The sequence below is a fragment of the Bombus affinis genome, chromosome 6, assembly GCF_024516045.1.
Source record: "Bombus affinis isolate iyBomAffi1 chromosome 6, iyBomAffi1.2, whole genome shotgun sequence".
NCBI classification, from domain to species: Eukaryota; Metazoa; Arthropoda; class Insecta; order Hymenoptera; family Apidae; genus Bombus; species Bombus affinis.
In genome coordinates, this window is record NC_066349.1 from 8,981,392 (window position 1) to 9,002,763 (window position 21,372).

The 21,372-nt window shown below is 37.2% G+C and overlaps 1 protein-coding gene across 5 annotated transcripts in view; it reads left to right on the forward strand.

Annotated features, from left to right (window-relative positions):
- The window catches only part of LOC126918008 (nephrin), a 482,531-nt gene that overhangs the window by 451,645 nt on the left and 9,514 nt on the right, over nucleotides 1-21,372 (forward strand). For 3 of the 5 annotated variants that reach the window (XR_007711189.1, XM_050725523.1, XM_050725525.1), the window contains exons 4-16: nucleotides 1,627-1,815; nucleotides 12,459-12,638; nucleotides 13,335-13,625; nucleotides 14,141-14,440; nucleotides 14,887-15,023; nucleotides 15,547-15,700; nucleotides 16,172-16,474; nucleotides 17,275-17,550; nucleotides 17,767-18,057; nucleotides 18,140-18,318; nucleotides 18,824-19,244; nucleotides 20,672-20,830; nucleotides 21,123-21,250. Coding sequence is in view for 4 of the 5 variants with exons in the window: in XM_050725523.1 (XP_050581480.1) it covers nucleotides 1,627-1,815; nucleotides 12,459-12,638; nucleotides 13,335-13,625; nucleotides 14,141-14,440; nucleotides 14,887-15,023; nucleotides 15,547-15,700; nucleotides 16,172-16,474; nucleotides 17,275-17,550; nucleotides 17,767-18,057; nucleotides 18,140-18,318; nucleotides 18,824-19,244; nucleotides 20,672-20,830; nucleotides 21,123-21,250 (3,008 nt within the window). In the remaining variant the exon portion in view is untranslated. Of the gene's footprint in view, nucleotides 1-1,626; nucleotides 1,816-12,458; nucleotides 12,639-13,334; nucleotides 13,626-14,140; nucleotides 14,441-14,886; nucleotides 15,024-15,546; nucleotides 15,701-16,171; nucleotides 16,475-17,274; nucleotides 17,551-17,766; nucleotides 18,058-18,139; nucleotides 18,319-18,823; nucleotides 19,245-20,464; nucleotides 20,618-20,671; nucleotides 20,831-21,122; nucleotides 21,299-21,372 lie in introns of all 5 variants that reach the window. The other 2 variants (XM_050725524.1, XM_050725527.1) reach the window with 2 other exon arrangements.

A 21,372-nucleotide genomic window follows, 5' to 3' on the forward strand; every position in this document is an offset into this window, starting at 1 on the left:
CAAAATCCTGTCTTCTTCTTTTTTTCTTTCTTTCTTTCTTTTTTTTTTTTTTTTTTTTTGTTTTAAATGATACCATTTGAAAATCGTTTTCACATGAATAAATCCTTTATTCGATACCAACGAGCTTTTCTGTTCAAAACACTTTTGTTAGATTACCAGAAGCAACTGGAATATGGCGACCAACTCGTAGACCATCTTCTTCCACATAGGAAATAAAGGGAAAAGAGGAATCGAGATAAAATGATGAGAAATGAAAGACATCGAACGTTGAATGATGTTGAAATACGTTTCTGTAATGAATAAATGGGTGTTGTCGATTCGATGAAAGAGAGAAAAGATTCGTCTAAGATGTATAATACAATGTGGAGATTTTCTTAAACGAAGCCATAGATTACAATTTTTCTTCGCTTCTTTGACGTTAAGAAAAATGAAATGGAGTGAAACTAATTTTTCGTTCGCACAAAGGAAGCGGCGGTTTATATTTATCTGCTCGGTAGCCGCGATCGTATCTGGAACGGGTATTAATAATGCAAAATGATGAAAAAGACGTCGTCGTCCGTTTACCCGTTTACCAACGCCATATCGATTACCGGATGTATCGACGAAGAAAAATTGTGTTTATCGTGAACCTACACGATCGTTTTTCTCTCTGTTTGAACTTGAACACCTAGATACGACGACATAAAGTCGTCGAATATATCGTTTGGTATTCATCTTAATCTTCCTTCTCGTGATGCAAACGAAGGGATTAACCGATGAGTTCGAGCGGAAAATGGTACAAATAAAAAAGATGTGTAATTTAAGAGAACCGTGGAGAAAGTTTAATCTTAACAAAGAAACTTGGGAAGTTTCAAAAATTTGATTATATTACCATACTGGCGAAGTTTATGCAAATTCATATTCTCACGACCGTAATTTAAAAAATGGAACGTTGGTAAAAAGATTAATTGATTGTGAAAAAAAATCGCTTGATATTTACGTTACAACTTACGAAAGTCGCGTCGTCGTAGATTAGCGTCAGTTTCGACGTTTCAAACACGTGAAAAGTGGTTTTCCAAGGTACAGGTCTGGCTCGTACTTTACGATATGTTTGCTCCAACATAGAATTCTTGGTAAAAAAAGGGGACTTAAACGCGTGGAAGTTAGTTTTTAACTTTAGACTCTCGAAGAACAGTTTTTCGTTTCTCGCCAACTTTTTATGTAACGTTCCGTTACTTCGTAGCAAAAATACCCTGTGGAACTAAAATCGCTATTTTCGCCAGCTTCGACAAGTACGTACCCGCTTTCGCTCGATGCAATCCATGGATAAAAGATAGTAATAAATAACGTAACATAAATAATAACATACATATAAGAACGTATGAATATTGAAATAATTTTGAGAAAAACCGCTGGGTTATTTTTTACAATTTTTTCTAACATTACTGACACCCGTTGAAACGTAGATTTCCATTATAAAACTAAAATCATACTATGGATATCCTATTTTGAAAATTATATTTAACCTGTCTCTTTTCCAAATTCGAGTGTGTCGTAATTTCTATTGTTATATTATTACTTTAAAAGAAAGAAATTGAACACAGTTTTCTCATAGACTAACGTATACTTTGATCGTCTGTGTTACAGCACGACCGCAAAAAGTGGAGATCAGCAACTACCCGAACAAGAAGAAGATCGAGGTGAAAGTTGGCGAGTCCCGTCGTTTGGAATGCGTTGTTCGATCAGCGAAACCAGCCGCCTCGATCGTCTGGTATCGTGGAAACGTTCAGATCAAAGGAGGTGACACGATGATTACCCCGATTTCTATCGAGGGTGGTAAGTAAATTCATTGTTACCTCGCTATTCGAAACTCTTCTAAAGTCGACGAGGAGGGTATCGTTCCTCTGACGCCAACTTTTCTTATCTTTCATGGAAGAATCGACGAGCCTCGATCTTCTTATCTTAAAAAGGGAATTTATATCGAGGGGGCTTGTTACTCTGTGGACGCATTTGCATGAAAACACGTGTTCCGAACTTTCTCCGAGAAGAATTTTTTACAAAGAAAGGCTTGTTTGAAATATGATGGAAATTACATGGAATAAAAGAAATATCAAAAATGTTTATAACAAAGAATCGGAAGATAGAAGGCGCTTGTAAATTAGCCGATGATTGCGATAAAACGAAAGAAAGAGGGTACGAAAAAGGGGAAAACTCGAGTCACGACAAGATAGATCGGGTAGAAATAATTGACGGAGTACTGACAGACGAGACACGACCGAGACGAATGAGATTTCTTGCCGAAATTAAGTCCAACCCTTGTACAATCTCCTCGAGCTATGATTAATCTTTGTTTACTCAATCGTGAATTACCAGCTAAATTTCATTTTCTCCCTTGGGAAGCTTTGCAATTCATCGCACTTCTCATTAGTCAAATTTAGAAGTTGGAAGTCTCGTCCTTAAAAAAAGGGCCACCCCTTTATTACTTCGCCTCGTTTCACACTCATTTCGATAAATATTTATCAAGCGCATATAATATCAAACGCTGACGTATTTTTATGTAGTACAGCTATTATCGTAATTGTCAATTGTTCATTAACGCGAACAGGTTCATTTAACAGTTTATGCAATCATATTAATATATTACAAAATTCATTCCGTGGAATATCGAACGTTGTTTCGGCTTATGCGGAAAATACAACTCGTTAATATAAATGTTACGTTCATTATCGATTTTGAGTGAAAATAAACAAAATAAAAATAATGTGTTAGTTATGTTACAGTGTAATTTTCATGTGAGAAAATAACGTTATGCGTTATATGCTATACCAGGTGTATTATTAACAGTAGAACTACCACACCGGTTAAATTGACTGGTTTTACAATTTTATTTTAAAATTCATACTTCGTGTTATATTTTCTTTCTGCAATGATGTAATGACTTTCGCAATGATAACTAAAAGAATAATATAATGAATTTTATTTTGTTTTTTATGTAATCAAACTCAAAATAATTTCGTATCGAGGCTACTTATACCAATACCAGTCAAAGTGACTGGTATTTGTCAATGTGTAAAAGGATCCTGCAATTTGTTTATCGAACCCCAATTAACCAGTTTCATCGTTTTGTGCAACTTCCCACACGTTTTTCAAATTTTTACTGCGTACCATTCGATATTATATCAGTTATCAGGAAAATTCCAGATGCTAATACTAGAAATACCACAGCGGTCAAAATGACTGGTTCTACAATTTTATAAATGTGTCAACTCTTGTTTAAGGATCATCAGGATCCCAGATGGATCAATAATACCAAAAATGTACTACATAACATTGAATTCTTTCTGTAAAAAAGTAATAAATAAATAAATATAAAAATATTCCATTACTACGTATTTTTTAAAAACCAGCGATTTTCACTGGTTTTGGTAGAAATAGCTTCGTGTTAACTATCGATAGTTCTATTGTTAATATTAATACGTATATAGTACGATATGAAAAAGGCGATTCTGAATACGTAAAATTTGTTAAAATTATATGAATTAACTAAGAGGAGTCTACGAGAAAATGAATCTAACTGAAACCGAAAAATGACAAATATACAATGGAGAATTCAATGATTCAAATATTAAAATACATCAGTGAAGAAACAAAAAATATATATATATATATAAGAAAAAATCTAGTTATCTTAATAACTAATACAAAAATTTAATAATTAATAATTGATATAATTTTTATATTACAATATACAATGCTCAGATTTTTCGTATCTCAAGATTCCAAATAGAATAATATTCTCGAAACTTTTTTATCCAGTTTCTAATGATTCTTAGATTTGTCATTCATAAAAACAGGGATATTTGCAAAACCCACTAGATTCTTTCCGCTATCTTAAAACCACCAAGCACACGACTCTGCTCTACGAGTTTATATACATTCTCTATCGAAGAAACTTGCAAGTTGGTCGTCATGAAAACCAAAGTACAAATTCCGACGACGTTAATCCAGAGCCGAGGGCGTCAGTCAATCGATCAGGCACAAAAGCGCCGCTTAAAGTGGATTCCCCGTGTCGATTCGGCCGAACCGTTCGCGGAATCTGATTCTCCCTTAATCCATTTTTACCGACAATTAAGGCCACGAAGAGCAGACGCGGGTCTGGCGTCTACCATCGACCGAAGTGCAATAACAATTTGAAACTAACGTTCGTAGAAAGAAGAAAACAATGAGAGGGAATAAAAGAAAAGGTGGAGGGAAGAGAAATGGAAGAGAGGTTTCGTTGCTGGTTGGTAGATAGTAGCAGAGAAGAAGGAGCAATTTCCAAACGGCAAAATCGCTTCTGCCGAGCGTTATATCGATCCTTGGACAGGAAGCGCACGAGCTTGCCGAATAAAAAGAAGAAACAACGTCGAACAGACGTCCGGGGTGGGTTGAAAAAGGTTACAAAAGATGAGTGCTGCGGGAGCAGAAGCAATAGGCGGGACACGAGGGAAAAAGAGGCCATAATGGTTCGACGAGCAAAGACCTCGAGTTTTATTTCCCGCTTCCTTCGACCGCGACGATTTTATGTAATAATTAATGAATATGAAACAGACCGGCCACAGGCCCTCCGATACAGCCAAGCCACTCGTTATCTTTATTTAAATCCTTCGAGCATCCCTTGCTGCACCCTTGTCTTCGTTTAATCAACCCTAAAGATCTGTTTATAACGCGGCCGAATAATAGCAAGAACCGCGTGCAAACACAGAATTGGATAGAATAAATATCGGATATTGGATAAGGTGGTTGGGAATTAAATTGGTGAGAGTTGTGGTTCGACATGGGGAATAGGTAATGAAGTATCGATGAAGCGTTTGATGGCGTAAATTTAATTTCCAGTCGGGTTGATGTGAGAGCATTTTTGAGAAAGGTAATGTTTTGTCAATGTAGACAAGTGGGTTAAATATGATGGTTCCTAAGGCTAATGAGAAGAAGCTGAAAAAGGAATTCCAAGGGATAATCAGTTGACGACTGTTTTTCTTTTTTTTTATAATAAATATCTTTTATATCGTTCGTGACACTATGATTAAAAACACACTTTCTCTTAGAAGACATTTAACAATTCGTTTGAAGCGTCGCAAAACGCTGACTACGTTACGAAATAATTACAAAAGCCATAGAACGATGCGATTACGTTACATAGCTGCCTTCGAAGAGCAAAGAAACGACTGAAAGAAAAATAGTAACCTATCATCCATCTCGCGATTATTAACGCAATTTGCTTACGTTGCGAGTGAGCTAGAACGAGAAGAAAATACCAGAAGGGTACCATAAACGCAGCTTAAACAAAAGCTAAAAGACCTCACCATATAGTCCACATATAGAAAAGACGTAACGACAAAGCCAAAAAACGGAAATTTTCGTCGCAAGCAGTCTATGACGAAAAAGGAAGTGACCGTGTTTCGCGTATTTTTGCGTTCGCAACAAATACCAGTAGAACGAGAATCCGCGCGAGCAGAACAAAAGGCTGAAGGAAATTCAGGTCGCGAACCGTCGCGTACGCCGAGCTTTGAAAACGCCGTTTAAAGTTTCCCTTCCACTCCCCTCGGACATTTTTTGTCAAAGTGGCCACTCGCTTTGCCGGATTTGTCAAAGAACACGAACATGTCCTGCGGGCCAAAAGATCCGTGTCATCGTCCGTTTTCCCTCCTCCACTTGTTACGTCCTTTCAACGGGAACCAGACGTTTTCTGCACGGAAAACCACGTCGTCCCCGCACTCACTCGTCCCGAACAACGTTCGAAAACTTTTTCCACTTCCTTTTTTTTCTCGTACAGGATTTAAGATTCTCTTTCGTAGCCAGTTTGCATAAATCCCGTGGATGATTCCAGTAAATTTCTGTTTTTAGGATCATGTCAGGGGAAACAGATAAGACGGGGAAGTAAATCGATGCGTCTGGCTATAGAGAAGATTTAAATTTTATTGGAATCGGAAATTCCCTTTTGTAGATGCTGTCCGAATAAATTCGTTCGATGATCCAAGGAAATTCGTATTTTTAGGATTTTATCGGGGGAAATTGATATAATTGATTGGAAAATAAATGTGAACATATGGTTTTGAATGATGGTTTCGAGATGGTTCAAGTATCATTAGCATAGAAATCCACAGGCAATCTGCCCAAATTTATTGTATGATATGGGCAAATTCATATTTTTAAAGCTTCGTAGACTGATGTAGGTAATAAATAGATGCGTATAATTAATAGATAGTTGATCTGAAGAAGGTTTAAAGTTTGTTAGAACCGAAGATGTTAGATGTAATAATTGGAGCGTTTAAAACGTGGCCCTGCAAAAGTTGGAAAAGACACTTTCGCGGTTCCTTGTTCCGAAGGATGCCTCTTGGCAGACTGTGATAAAGCTGGTAATACGAGAAGCTTAACGAGTGCTTTTTTTATTTCAGCCGACGTTCTAAATTCCTCGCATTGGCCTTAATTCGGGAAAGTAGTCCGTGGCCTTAAGCTCCATTCTGAATTTGGACCCTACGGCCGCGTAAAGAACACAGAAAATGGTCGATAGAAGACAACGTGTCCATAACATTCCTCTAAACCATCGTGTGTCGAAATTTCAAATTTCTCAATTGCAATTTTCTGTATCTCCCATTAAATATCATAACGTGTGTTAGATCGCGATACACAGAAATCGACAGTCCATTTGATAGTACCGTATGCTGCCTTGCCACGCGCTCAACAAACATAAATCCAACTATCCACCAACGTGAAAGAAATAGCTAAAAATGGACGCCATAAACGTATCCTCAAAAGCCCCGGACAAATTGCAACGCGTAATCGCTCGAACTACAGGTATCGTTCTAGACGCACACTTACCCCGTATATCGTCGGGAACGTTAGCGTAAAAGATATCAGCAGTTGCTTTCCGTTCCTTGGCGCAGTTCAAATCATTTTTCCGGGCTTGGTTTAATATTTAAACGGGGCTGCGCCATTCTTCTACCTAGTGTTTTTTAAAAGCACACCAGAGGATAACTTAATAGAGTGTCTTAGTTGCTCCATTATATCCTTTCCAACAATGCACTTCCACTCGTTCCACCCCTGCCTCTTCCTCTCTTCCACCACCACCCCCTTGGCTATCCGCCCCTCTTGCACCCCTGAACATTCCCGTTCTTTTCGTGCTGCTCCAACATAGTTAACGTTTCATGATCCCTAGGGTCGTAACTATGGTTTGCAGTACTTGTTCCAGCAGCTTGAAAGTTTTATCTACGGCCGTACAGGCTGCGTGAAGATTTTTCGTTCGTAATTCGCCTGGCTGCAACGATAAAGGCCACTCTAGTGGCTGGTCCGCGACGACGATATTAATTGCGATCGTTTCTCTGCTCTTCCGTTTCCTCGTTCACCCTCGTCGCCACGTTTAGCGTCGTTACTCGTTCGTCGACGAATCAATCCTTGGGAAAAGGAAAAGGACGTGTTTCCTCTTTGATCGTTTTAATCAGTAATAAGATTGTACGAGGGAGAGAGGGGGTGTGGAGGAGAAACTGACTCGAGCACACGAAGAAAATGCACCTTCCAGATTATTTATTAACGGCAGAGCGACGTTGATTCCAGAATACGACATAGCTCCGGCGCGATCTTGAAAGAGACTTATTAATATCAATTCGAGTTGCTCCTCCTTTTTTCTTCCCTTCCTTCAAGCTTACAGCGAGCATAATGTTTCGTCCCTGACGTTCCGTCTTCTGTTGCTTCTAGCTCTTCCGTTATGTCTTCTGTCTCTTCCACCTGGCCTTGATTGATAATAGGGAAATTGATTACGTTTATGACCGTGTATTAGCCGGCCATACTGCAATCGTTCAAAAATTATTGGCTCCTTTTGTTGAAATATTTCTGTAAGTTGATATGATGTAGTAATAGGAAATATGTATCTACTTCGATGTCTTCTAAGGTGATACAGAATTAGGATTATTTTCAGGATTCAGGATTATATAATTTAAAGAAATATAGAAGAAAAGAAAATATTTCACAGTGCGTATGTGTGTGTCTTGCGAAAGAATCTGAGGTAATTACTACAGATGGTGTTGATTAACAGGTGTTAATTGATATTGTTGGGTCGTAGGTAATTCATAGGAAATCAAGTTTGGTTTGATTATTTCATTTTAATTTGTATTTTATGCTTGATACGATAATAATTATTATTGACTCGCGTTACCTCAAATATAAAATATAAATGAAATTAGCGTTAAATAACTCCCTATTTGAGAGTTAATATTTTATATGATTTACAGGTTTGATGGCACGAACATACGATATTTATAACAAATATACGAGGCATAGACATTTTGTGATAAAATATTCAAAGGGTAGTTGAATCCTCAAACAATTTTATCATCTATTAAAACAAGTAAAGAATATCAAGGAAACTGGTATTTTTTTGTATGCATTTAATTACTAGGATATATGTATAAAAAATGGATATTGTAACAGCACGTAATAATTTAGAGATTTAACTTAACGATAGCAATTTTTATCAACGTTTCAGCATAAAAGGGTGACTACGTAGAAGATTTATTAAGAATCAGAAATTTTATCAAACGATAAATTTTAAGTAAATCTTTGTTATATTTTACAACCAAGAGAAATTATTTTGTCCCGTTAGAACGAGAAAAATAATTTTCGTTTAAAAAAGAATTGGCCGATGGCTGAAAATCCTGTCAGGACTGGGAGATTGGAGTTCCTTGAAAAATTAAAAATCAACACGAATAGAAAATGAAAAATCATACGGCACGGTCGTTTCGTGTACCTTTGGTTGATGGAAAAAAAATGTGGAAATTGAATTTATTCTTAGGTTTTCGAAAGAGTTACCAATGTATTTCATTTGGAATTTTCTTCCCTTGGAAAACCCTGTTAAAATACGGCTGAACTTATTTTAGAGTCATCTCCTTAAATTAAGGTTCATGAGTTCTAAAATTAACGAAGAATTACAGAAACCAGTGAAAAATACAATAAAATCCTTTCTGGTCAAGAAAAGATTACAAACGAAAACAAAATCAAATGTTTTAGAATTTGTATAATTTTATAAGTTCGAACAACGTAGCTTAATATATTTCTATAATTATATGAAATATAACAAGTTTATATAATATTATAAAAATTCATATTTTTATAAATTTGACCGAAGAGACATCCTTTCCGTCGCTAAATATTAAAAGGATATCCCATTACTTTGGATAATTTATATATATTTGCATATTTTCTGTATAATTTGATACGTTTAAATTTAAATAAATCACTGGAATCACCTTTTCCATCAGAAAGTATTCCAGCTGGCTATGAAATATATCAAAGTAATTTGTTATAAATATCTTTAACATTTCATAAATTTTAATATTTATCTCTTTCGTTCAAATAATGCATATCTTGTAAATTGATTCATAATCAATGAGTCGTTTCTGTTTCGTCCGGAAATTCGAACACCTTTAGCACCCGGAAAGGAACGACGAGAACTCTTGGGGTAGACTCGTGCATGTTCGTCACCCAGTCGAATTTCACACTTTGGACTAAAATTTCAGTGGTTTACGACTAGTTTACAACTAAGTCCCGTGAGTTACTCTACTTCTAACTGTATCCACGCAAATTCTCGCTGTCGTTCGCACACGTTCCATCGTTCGTCGTGAGTTACGAAACTCATCGTTTTCGAAGTCAATAGACGTCTTTCGTTAATTGCATCCTTGTTGCATCTATTTCCTTTGTTAAATTGCTGTACCTCAATTAACTCTATTGGATCTCTATTGTAAAAATTGTGACTAACTATACGAAACTGAAATTACAATTTAGAGAAATAAATTAGAATTACATATATTTCGTTAAAACCAATAATTCGTATCGCAGTTCCCTTCTACTATTCAAAATCTATTTAAATATAAAATAACAAATTTACGTATAAGTAGAAATGTAAAATTTATGTATGTATATTTGAAATTAATGTAGAAAAGTAATTCAGTAACAAAGGGAACCTGATCTATTTAACATAACGATATATAATAATTGTAATAGAACTCTAATGGACTTCTGATTAATATTTTATAATTATCTAGTTGTCAGCTGTGTTATTTATTTTCTTGATTAATTATTTTCAGGAAAGATATTCCGAGTTCCGAGTACATTCTCCACGAGCAAAATGAACCGCCACAGTGAATTTTGTAAAAGAAATAATTTATGCTGCGAATGATATCCATTAGCCAATGAAACAGTCGTATAATTAACATCAAAAACAGACTCCATGACAATCGTTTAATTAATATCGAAAATAGTCGACAGTAATTTTCATATCTCTCTAGGTACATCACCGACGACAGGTATCAATTAACCAAACAGCGATATCATTAAATTTAATTAATACGAGATAGACGACTTGAGGTGTCAAGTGCTTAGTAAAATAATTAATGTACATTTCGAAGCGAACGTTCCAAGATCCTTAATGCACGGCATATAACATCCTCCGAACATTTTCAGTCTCCCCTATAATCTTCTTACGTACACTCACGGTAGCAAACATAGAAACGTCCATATTTTTCATCTATAACCGTTGTTTCTAACAAGCAAAACGCCTCTTTCTTTATCCATTGCGAGTAACAAACAAGCAGAAATAATTAATACTTAACGGAATATTATAGAAATTTACATGTAGCCACGTTCAACGTCGTGTAATTGAAATTCTCGCTGCGTGTTGATTAAATTTCATATATATACATCACGTTTCACCAGTTCGAGTAATTTGTAAACGCGGATCCTCGCGAATATTCGATAAATATCGATCGAAGTTATGGAACGAAGAAATTGGAACAAATAAGGTGAAACTCGTGTATAATTCGTTGGTGATCGAAATACTTGACAGGTATGGAATTAGACGAGAGACGTTAGGAAAAAAAATCGCTTACCGTAGCCGCATTTTCGCGTGTTGCGCTTAATAGCTGCGTTGCGGAAGTTGCGACTTCTGGAAACGAACAGGTGTTGTTACTTCGGGTAAAAGCCTGTCCGGTCTTATTTCACGATGATTTTAACAGGTGTCTCGAGAACGATCAAGACCGTAAGCCGAGTAAATATTGTTGAAGCGCAATGTCGCGAGTATCGAGTATCTTTAAGAGAGGGTTTTGCTTTTACATCGTTGTAATCCTGTTATTGCGAACTCTGTTAGTCGATATTCGCTATTCATTTATTCTTATCAACTTGTGATAACGAAAAATCTTATCGACGAGGAAATCTAGTTACAGGCGCTGGTAGAACATTGTAACGTAACCATATTAAGACGAATAAATGCTAAGAATTTCGTGTAAACAGAACTGCAACTAAAAGCAATCAGTTTGGGAATTAAAGCTATGAGATACACTTTTGGGGTAAAATTTCTATAACAAACTATAATTCTATAAATATTCCCATCTGCTCTTCGAACGTTCTTTACTATTTTTATTTCTCTCTTGTCTTCCTTATTAATATATTTTCATCAAAAGAGAAGACTTCGCTTCGAAGGAAATATTTTTCAACTTCGAGTATCTTCGCATTCTACTGTTATCGATAAAACGTTGTAAAGAGAGGTCGAACGAGACTTCTCTTTTCTCAAGTCGAATAATAATAATTACTAACGATGTAATAATTAATATGAAACGTATTATTGAATAAATCTAATTCATAATATCGATCTATTACGTAGAAGTAAATTTGCTTTAGAGAAAATAATGTTCACGGCTAAAAACGCAGGAAACTTTATCGTAAAATATGAACGAACGATTGTTCTTCTTTTCCTATGCGTTTTACCAAGTAACAGCCACGTATTATCGTGAAATTCGTTACGGGATTGATCCATGTTACAGCCTTAGAAGCAAGAAGACTTTAAAGTGTGTGATCCTATAGAAATAAATTTAATTTAGAGTTTTCTTAATCTATAGTATCTTTAAGGTAAGCTTTAAGAGGATCTACTTAGTTTTATGGAAACGTGTATGTGTGTCCGCGTGTTTGTGAGAGACGGATAAGAGTTCGCATTTGGACATAGTAAAAGGGAAAGCCTGAGAAAATCGAGCCGCGAGACGGTGAAATACGTGAGTTACGAAAAAGGCGAATCGCTTTTTCTCCTTTTTGCTCTATTTATTTTATTCTTGATCTTTCTATCTTCTCTTTTACCTATACATTTTACACGTACGTTTTCTGGATATAGAGACTATTTCGTCATTTTATTATCTATCATAGAACGTTAAATAAAATCTGAAGAGGTAAATTCTATAATTAATAAATCAAGTTTCTAAGAAATACAAGCGTTTTCTATAAATAAAATTCTAAGCATTTTAAAAATTCCATAATCGACAACTAGCAAGTATTTACTCCAATTGATCTGAAGACCAGCTTTAATCAATCTTTCTAAGATGAAACAGATACTACGTGTATATAATAAAATTTATTATATGTGTCTTCAAATTAAATACAAAATTATGGTTTATCTGCTGTTTCAGACAAAGAAGTACAGAAGCCCGGTGAAAACAAGAAGGAATTGCTGAAATACGACACTCATGGTTCCATCGTCATTGTACCAACCGCTGACGACAATGATATGGATTATACATGCGAAGCAAATCATCCTGCCATACCTATCGACATGCCCTTAAGAGAAACCATTAAACTCTCCGTCTTTTGTAAGTACAATTTTCCAATATTCCCATGCTACGATTATTACCATTATTATTTTTAAATCTCAAAAGTAGCATGCAACACCAAGTCTTTACAAATTCGTACATATAGCACTGTATTTTAACATTTTCAGAGCTTTTCATTGAAACTCCACCTTATGCGAAACTTTATACATTTTTTTACTCGTATCACGTTTCTCGAGACCCTCGTGTTTCGTCAAATATTTCAATTTTCGAAGACAATTATCGTTAGTATTTCTAAATCTCGAAGTACGATCACGTAGCAAATAACACGGTAACCAAACAACGATAATGCAGGCCAAACCACCTGAACAAGTGCCCCGACGAATTAGTTAATTACCAATCATCTAAATTGCATCGATCACGGGACGTGCGTCACCCGGTCGGTTTATCGAGCATTTGCCCGACCATTAATTACTAAAATTACAACGAAATTATACCGGTGATAATTACAATTATATCCGGTATAGGTACCAACGTAACGCGTTACGTCGAACGAATCCATCGAACGACCATCACAGCCGTCATAGCGTGTTAATTTCACGCGTCGCGCGGTTCTACTCACAGCTTCCGGCCAACTTTTATTGAGAAACTTTTTCCATTACTAAAACAACGAAGATCCCTGTTCATGTTCAATGTCCCTGTCCAAATCGGAAGTTGCATGATCGCATCATTTTACAGATCCACCCGGCGTGCCGGTTATCGAAGGATACACCGAGGGAGAGACTGTGAAACGTGGACAACAATTGGAGCTAACCTGTCGATCCCGAGGCGGAAATCCGCCCGCGCAGATCGTCTGGTACAGAAACAACGAACAGGTTAGGACCGTGTATCGAACCGAGGGTAGCTTTTCTGAAAGCGTGTTGTCGCTCATCGCGAAGGCTCAAGACAATAACGCGAGGTACAGATGCGAAGTGTCCAACATTATGAGCGTGGAGCCTATGAAGGTGCACGCAGATCTCACTGTGCTTTGTAAGTACTCGGAGGACCGTAATTTTGGATTATCAGAATTTTTCTTTTATATTGAGAGAATAGTTATTGTATATGAAAATAACAGGAAAAAGACATGGTAGATATCCTTTTACCGATTCTTTGATTTTAATGTCATCTTGTGGGTAAAAAGAAATATTTTAATATCAAATAGCTAGAGATGGAAAAGTGCGGTTAATTGTAGTTAAAAATATAAGCGAGAGAAATATGTCCTACAATTCTGATAACGTAGCATTGATTAACAGTGCAGTTAATTATTCGTTACATTAAACAAATAGAATAGAAATTTTCTTCTCGGCTTAGGATGACCAGAGAGAAATATAAAAATAGTTAAAGTAAGATCATCGTGCGAAAAAAAGCCGATACTCGAAGAACCATATACACTTCAAAATCGAAATGCTATAACTTTAACCAGTTTCCACCCTGGTAGCTCGTGATTCGCACTCGTTTCACATCCAGAGAGGGCTTTAAATCACTGACGATTGTTTTTCCCCCAGTCGCGCCATCCGGAGTGACGATCACGGGGCCCACGGAAGCAAAGGCGGACGAACAAGTGGTGATCACCTGCACCACGGAGAACTCGAATCCTCCGGCAGATATCAAATGGACTGTGGATGGTCACAATTTCGAAAGCAACGCCTCTAGAACCGAGCCAGCCCCTCAAGGCGGCTGGATCACCACCTCGAACGTAACTTTCAACATAAATCGCACGAGTCGCAATATCGTGGTGATATGCGACGCGTCCAATGTCAAGCTGACCGAAAACGTCGTCAGAACGCACACCATAACCGTGATTTGTGAGTAACGCAATTTGATGAAGTAGACGATAGACAATTAGACGAATGACTGTAATGTAAATATAATCCCAGAAACGCAGTCTGGTCTTAGACAGCGAGATTAATATGAAACTAATCCGCAAGCTAGCCGAGACTTCGCGTGTCTTGTCAGTTTATCCGGGATCTATGAGCAAGTGGATCGAGAACAGTTACGTTCGGACATGAATCCCGATACCTATCCGTGTAATACGAACTTGCAGACACAATTAATTTCGTCTTAGTTCAAGGGACATCCAGATTCGTGATGAAGTTCCTCTGTTAAATCCCAAGCGTAACAATCTTGTCTCGTGATGCATTTTGTTGGCCAATTAGAGTGTCTTAGAGCTTCGTGGATTGATGTCACGATATTGTATATTGCTCGATACTAGAATGGAAATACGAGCGTTGGTTTATTTGTTTTGCAACAGATCCGCCGTCGAGGCTTGTCATCACGGGTTACGAAGAAGGGACGACGATCGACGCTGGCACAGTGCTCAGATTGATGTGCACCGCCACTTCCGGAAATCCACTCGCCACGTTGAGTTGGTACAAAAATGATAAAAAGGTGAGTGGACTGTTTGGTCGTGAAATTGAGATTTTTTAGTCACTGCTGATGAGTGACTTAATGGCGTTGGAGAAGAACGAGTAAATACGGTCGATCGGAATGAACGGAACTGAAAATTTTAATTAAATTTCTGTCATATTCGTAAGCGAAGTTATCACCTTTTAATCTGATTCGTTATTCGATTTTAATGCACTTTATTCGATCGTTTTATACTTGCCTCATGGGCTAGATTTATTGTACTTTTTAATGGAAATTTTATAGAATAACTTACTTACGAAATTTCATTGCAATGAAATTAAAAACTACTAATATTTCAAACATAAAATATAAACGTCATATTTTACGATTTTGATTTAAGATAAAAACCAGATCCGACGATAATAGCGGTATTGCTCGATTATCTTTCTCAATTTCAAGCAACACGTATGAAAAGGACTATAATTTTGCCTGCAAAGAGACGAGACGAATAAAAGCGTAAGGCACAAGCAAGTGTATTTATTTATCCATATACTTTCTGTTTTAGATACAAGGAACCACGAGAACGCGAGATCACGCGGTTTCCAGCGAGCTAACGATACTCGTAAACGCATCCGACAATAACGCGCGCATACGATGCGAAGCAGCGAATTCCGCAACAGAAATTCCTCTCCTCAAAATGCTCGTCCTCAAAGTGAACTGTAAGATATACTACGCCATATGTATAACACAATACCTTACTATATTCTATTTAATAAACAAAAATTCGTCTCTTAATGATGGAAGTAAAGAAAAAAAATCTGATAACTTACAACTTTTGCTAATATTATTATTCGACAAATTATTGTGCAGAGGAGCTCAGAAAATAAATCCTTTACTTTCTACTGTCCCGCCCTATACACCCTAGACTCTAAAAAATCTTCCTGTCCCTGTACTATAAATCCTAAAGTCTTCCCTAAAGTTTCAAAGCCCTCGAATCAATCGTATTTCGCAAATCTTGTGTTTGCCAACTCCCCCAAAACCTCGCCATTGCTACCTTTAATACCACATAAATTAGCCTACCCTGCTCTTCTCCGTGTCTGATCTTCGAATAAGTTTATTTGGGGCTGACAAGCAGCGTGGCAATTCCTTCCAAGCAATTGACCCGAAATTACCATTGTTTTTTGCTTTAGTTCCGCCTGAGAAAGTGAAGATCAGCCGCGAGCCGCAAAATCTGCACGCGGGCCAAGAGGGCCGTATCATTTGCGAATCGAGCAGCAGTAATCCGGCAGCGGAGATGTCGTGGTGGAAGGGCGGTATCCCCGTGCAGGGCACCAAAAATGGCACTAAGCCCGGCTTACACGGTGGATTTCTGTCGTTCGTTGAGCTCACGTTGGATGTTACGGAAGAAATGAACGGAGAGGTGTACACGTGTCAGGCGAGAAACAATCAAATGGACAGGTCTATTCACGATGCCACCACCCTCGACGTATTGTGTAAGTATTATACAGCGAGCCAAGAGTGCGTCAACGATGAAAATCAGCGGGACATCGACATGATAGCCAGAACGATATCCGAATGAATATTTCATACTTCACGCTATACGGTCGATGTATCGCGGTGTATACAGTTTATGACAGTCGCAAAAAGAAAGTTGAAAATATTTCATAAAGTACTGCTAGGTTCGCTAGTACCGGAATGCTTTGCTCTGGGGAACTTTTGGATGAAAATATCGAAAGATGATTCTAGAGTCGTCCGATTTTTTTGTTGTCCGATGCGTTTGTTGGAGAGACAAGAATATGTGAATATTTTCGTTTTGTCGACGCGTAACGCTGCTGTGATTCTCGAACTTTTATGTTTCGGTGTTGCTCTCGTTTGAGCGAAGAGAGAAGATTTTTAATGCTTCGACGAGATATTTGACATGAAATTGAAACGAGAAGTCATGCGTACGAGTAATAATTTGTTCGGGGTTTGCTCACACTTGAAATATTTTTGAACGCTAGAAAAGTGCAAGTGGCCAGAGTTAAAAGCTATCATCGAAGGAAATCATATTAATTCTATCATGGCTGAAATTTCACCTGGTGAATTCCTTTTATTTTAGAAACGAATGAAGTGAGATAAGTACATTTATTTCATTATTATTCGATGATAGACGAAAAATAAGAAAATTATTGCTCGGGGTGAACTTTCACCTATGATAGCCTTTATGAGTTAAGGTCGGCTGCTTTTAATGTTTTTGGCGTATCCAAGTTAAATAATTGTAGACGAAGAGTATAGCTTTAACCGTTTGTTATAGACAAGCCGATATTCTCCTCGATCGAACCTTACGAATTGATTGGAATGGAGGCTGAACCTTTCGTGATTTCTGTTTCTGCTATGGGAAATCCTAATGAGATAAGGTACACGTGGACTAGGGATGGTTTACCATTGGTCAGCAATAGCAGAAGGATATCTGTTCGCGCTTCTACCTTAAATATCACTAAATTGGATCGTCACGATGCTGGAACTTATATTTGTGAAGCAACTAACGAGGAGGGAACGACGTTTTATCAATTGAACTTAACTGTACAATGTAAGTTTCATTTCGAATGATCAAACAATGTTAGATATAATATTTGTAGAATTGAAAATTGGAAGATTTACAAATTTTTGCATTTCAAAATTCTGAAATTTTATAACAATATGATGATCACCGCAGTTACATGTTATTTGTGTCTTTAAACGTTTAAACGATCGTATTTCGTCGCTGGAGAAATTAATATTTCCGTGTGCACCGTGCGTTTTCCAGACTCTGCAAAAATTAAACGCACCTCGACGTCAGGGATAGTGTATCCTCCTGGAATCGAAGCGAAATTGTTCTGCGAAGTGGATGGCAGCCCCATAGGAGACGAGTATGTCACATGGCAGAAAGTTGGCTCCAACTCGGAGCTCTCTGGTCGATATTCTACCTCTTTTATCAACAAAACTTCTTATCTCCACATCGAAAACCCTGATCAGGAAGACGTCGGAGAATATCAGTGCAAAGTTAACAATGGAATCGGAAACGTTACCTCCGAACCTATACTTTTCGTTACAAACTGTACGTACAACTTGATCGTCGACAATAACTTTCGATTTGAATATTTATCTTTCTTTTTTAATAAAATAATATATTGATACAGTTAAACCACAAATGATGAACACACCGTTGACGAGAAGAGCAGCAGCAAATAAAGGGATAAACGTGTACTTGTACTGCAAAGCTCGAGGTTCCCCTTTGCCACGATTCTCCTGGACATTTAATGGAAAAACTTTACTACCTAATGTTACAGAGCATAAATATGGCATTACCCACACTGACGTAAGTTTGATCTCAACTGTAGAATTTTAGAAATTAGAAGATTTCCATTCTACTCCCTAAAAATCACTTTAAAACTAGAAAACGTGCTTTCTACACTGATCTTTCGATTGTACGTGAATTACCATTCGCAAAACATAATTTCATTCCCTTGTTTTCGATCAATTTAATTAATTCGTAAATATTTCTGCAACTTTAAATTTCCCCATTATTTAATTTATCGTATGTTACGCAAAGAGAGCTACGCGCTTTTTTAAATAAAAATAGAATTTACGTAGTGAAAAGTCACTGTAAATATCCTAAAGTACTCGATTTACGAATGGATAATTCCGAAATTTGAAAATTGCTCGAATAAGCCACGTAACCGAGCGTCCTTTTTGTCAATTTCGGAAAGCGTTACCCACCGGAAACCACGAGAAAGCCCGAAACGTTATTTACCCCGGCGAAAATTGATCGTCCCGCCGTGCAATCTCGCCAAACGAACACGCTTGTGTTGCTCTTTTTGCAGCTAAGCGAATTAATTTCCGAGTCGTCGCTGTCCATTTTCCGCGTGACGTCGCACGATTACGGGAAATACGAGTGCCGTGCGATGAACAAAATGGGACAGTCGACGGATATCATACACCTGGACGTGACGTCGCCGCCAGACAAGCCGACCGACCTCGAGGTCTATAACGTCACCCATGACTCCGTCACCCTAATGTGGAAAAGAGGATTCGAAGGCGGTTTGCCAACCTCCTATCAGATACGTTGGCGACAAGCTCTCGACTATGAGGATCGATATCACTATCTGGATGTATCACCGGGAGAATATAAAACCACGATAACGGCATTGTCCCTCGGAACTTACTATGTGTTCAGCGTAAAAGCCATTAACGAAAAGGGGGACAGCGGCTTTCTACCGGACCTAGTCAAAGTTCAGACGCTACGTAAGTTATCTTCTTTTCTCATTTTTCGTATTTAGAATATCATAATCCTAACACTATATGCCGTAGTAGCTGCTTTATTAGGGCAAAATTGCCATTTTAGATTATGAACATTCTAACCAGGCTAACATAAAGGACCGTTTAAAACTGTTGAGACATTGAAAACGGTTCGACTAACAATTTTTAGATTGATACGACATATGATATTATATGGTAGTCGTACTTCTTAGAAATATACGTTTTCTTATTAAATACATTAGATTACATATAGATTGTCTTTTAGTAGAATAGAAGTAAAGTAAAGTAACAGTAATTTGAGATATAAATCGTATTTTTGTTTAAAGAATATTTGCTTGGTTCAAGGGAAATAGTAAGAATATTACTGGGACGCATCTAATCCATTTATAATAGTAATGAAGTAGCTCGCTTAAGTAAAAGTATCATCATTTCATTCGTGAGAAAGTGAGAATATTTCCATGAACAGTTCTAATTTAAATGTTTACATGCAATTGTCTTCAAGTTGAGACGAAAGATACAACCGCTTGGTATGGTGGAGGAAATATAATGGATTTTGCTTGCTTTGTTAAATAATTGCTTTACAGAAAATCCAACGAACATTCCTCCGTTCGTATTTCATTATACCAGTTATACTTCCTCTTCCAAATCAAACTTTCGCCCTATTAAAAACGATTGTGCATGTACATTAAAATTGTCACAAGAATATAATGAACCGTAGCTTATATAACAAAAGATGTCCGCATTTTGCATTAAATTCATATCATATCTTATTCGTGCTTTAATCATCGCATCTCGATCTCCTTCTGCTAAAAAAGCAAATCGAAGATAAAACGAAATCGGCACGACGTCTAATGAAATGCCTAGCTTAACGACATCGGACGTGAAACTCTGATTAACAATCAACGACGGTGAAGCAGCATTTGTTAGAGTTCACCTAACGAGAAATATCGATTATCATAATTACCAGTATTTAACTGCTATTACGTAGCGTAAGCTGATTAATAGTCATAATATCTGTAACGATGAAGTCTCGGACAAAGTATTACCATTGCTGATGGACTTAGGCGCGCTAATTAAACGTCGCGGACGCGACGGCAATCGTTTAATAATCGATCGATCCGAACGCTAAAATTGTAACTAACCATTGTGGACTGTGTCGTTGCATGAATAACAATTCGGTGATGGGGCGTTGGCTTGGCTTACAGGGGAGGCTCCACCTACCGACGTGACATCCAGCGAGATTAATTCTTCCTACATGATCGTCATTATCATCACTGTTTCTGCCTCTGTTTGCCTACTCATTGCTGCGTCCATAGCCTTTGCTACATTAAAATCGAAAAAGAAGGCCCAACATTCCGGTAAATATAATCACTCAACCCTATATTTGTCTTTTTTCTGCTTTTATCCTGCAGGACCGAATAACGCGGAGAACCTGCCGGACGTTCTCTCGGAAAAAGGGGATTTTACAATGAATTATATCTATACGTTCGCAGCAACCTCCCTCATCTTTTTAATCATTAATATCTTCATCATCGCGTTGTGGTACATTATGAGAAAGCGAAATAAATCTCGTAAGTTAATTTATGTACAGTGAACATTTTGTTCCAGTCTTCTTCATCGTCTGAAAGATACATATATATATACACTTTATGAGAAATAAGATTATTTAGATTTAAGTTATTCTATAATGTATATCTAGCACATCGTTGCTGTCAAATTAATGAAAATTTGACGAACCCATTCGCTTAATTCTAAAAATATTATGATACTTGTGATAGGCGTGTTAATATTATAATATTATAAAAAGACAAAGGAAACAGCAATTTTGAATGTTTTGTAATATGTGTTCCTATCTTTGCGCAGGAATAAACAAATCACAAACAGCGGATATGTACGCACCATCAACCGTGAATGGAGACACCATGACCGGCGAGTTAAGTTCGGTTTCCGATGAGAAGAGCGACGTTAACTTCGACACTAACGATTACGTGGTCAGTGCGATCAGTCAGTATGTTCTTAGTAACAAGTAATGCCGGAGGGTAGGTTTGAGTTCTATTAACACATTTCTGTTCCGTTTTGCTTCCGTTTCGGACCCCCTTCGCTTCTATTATTT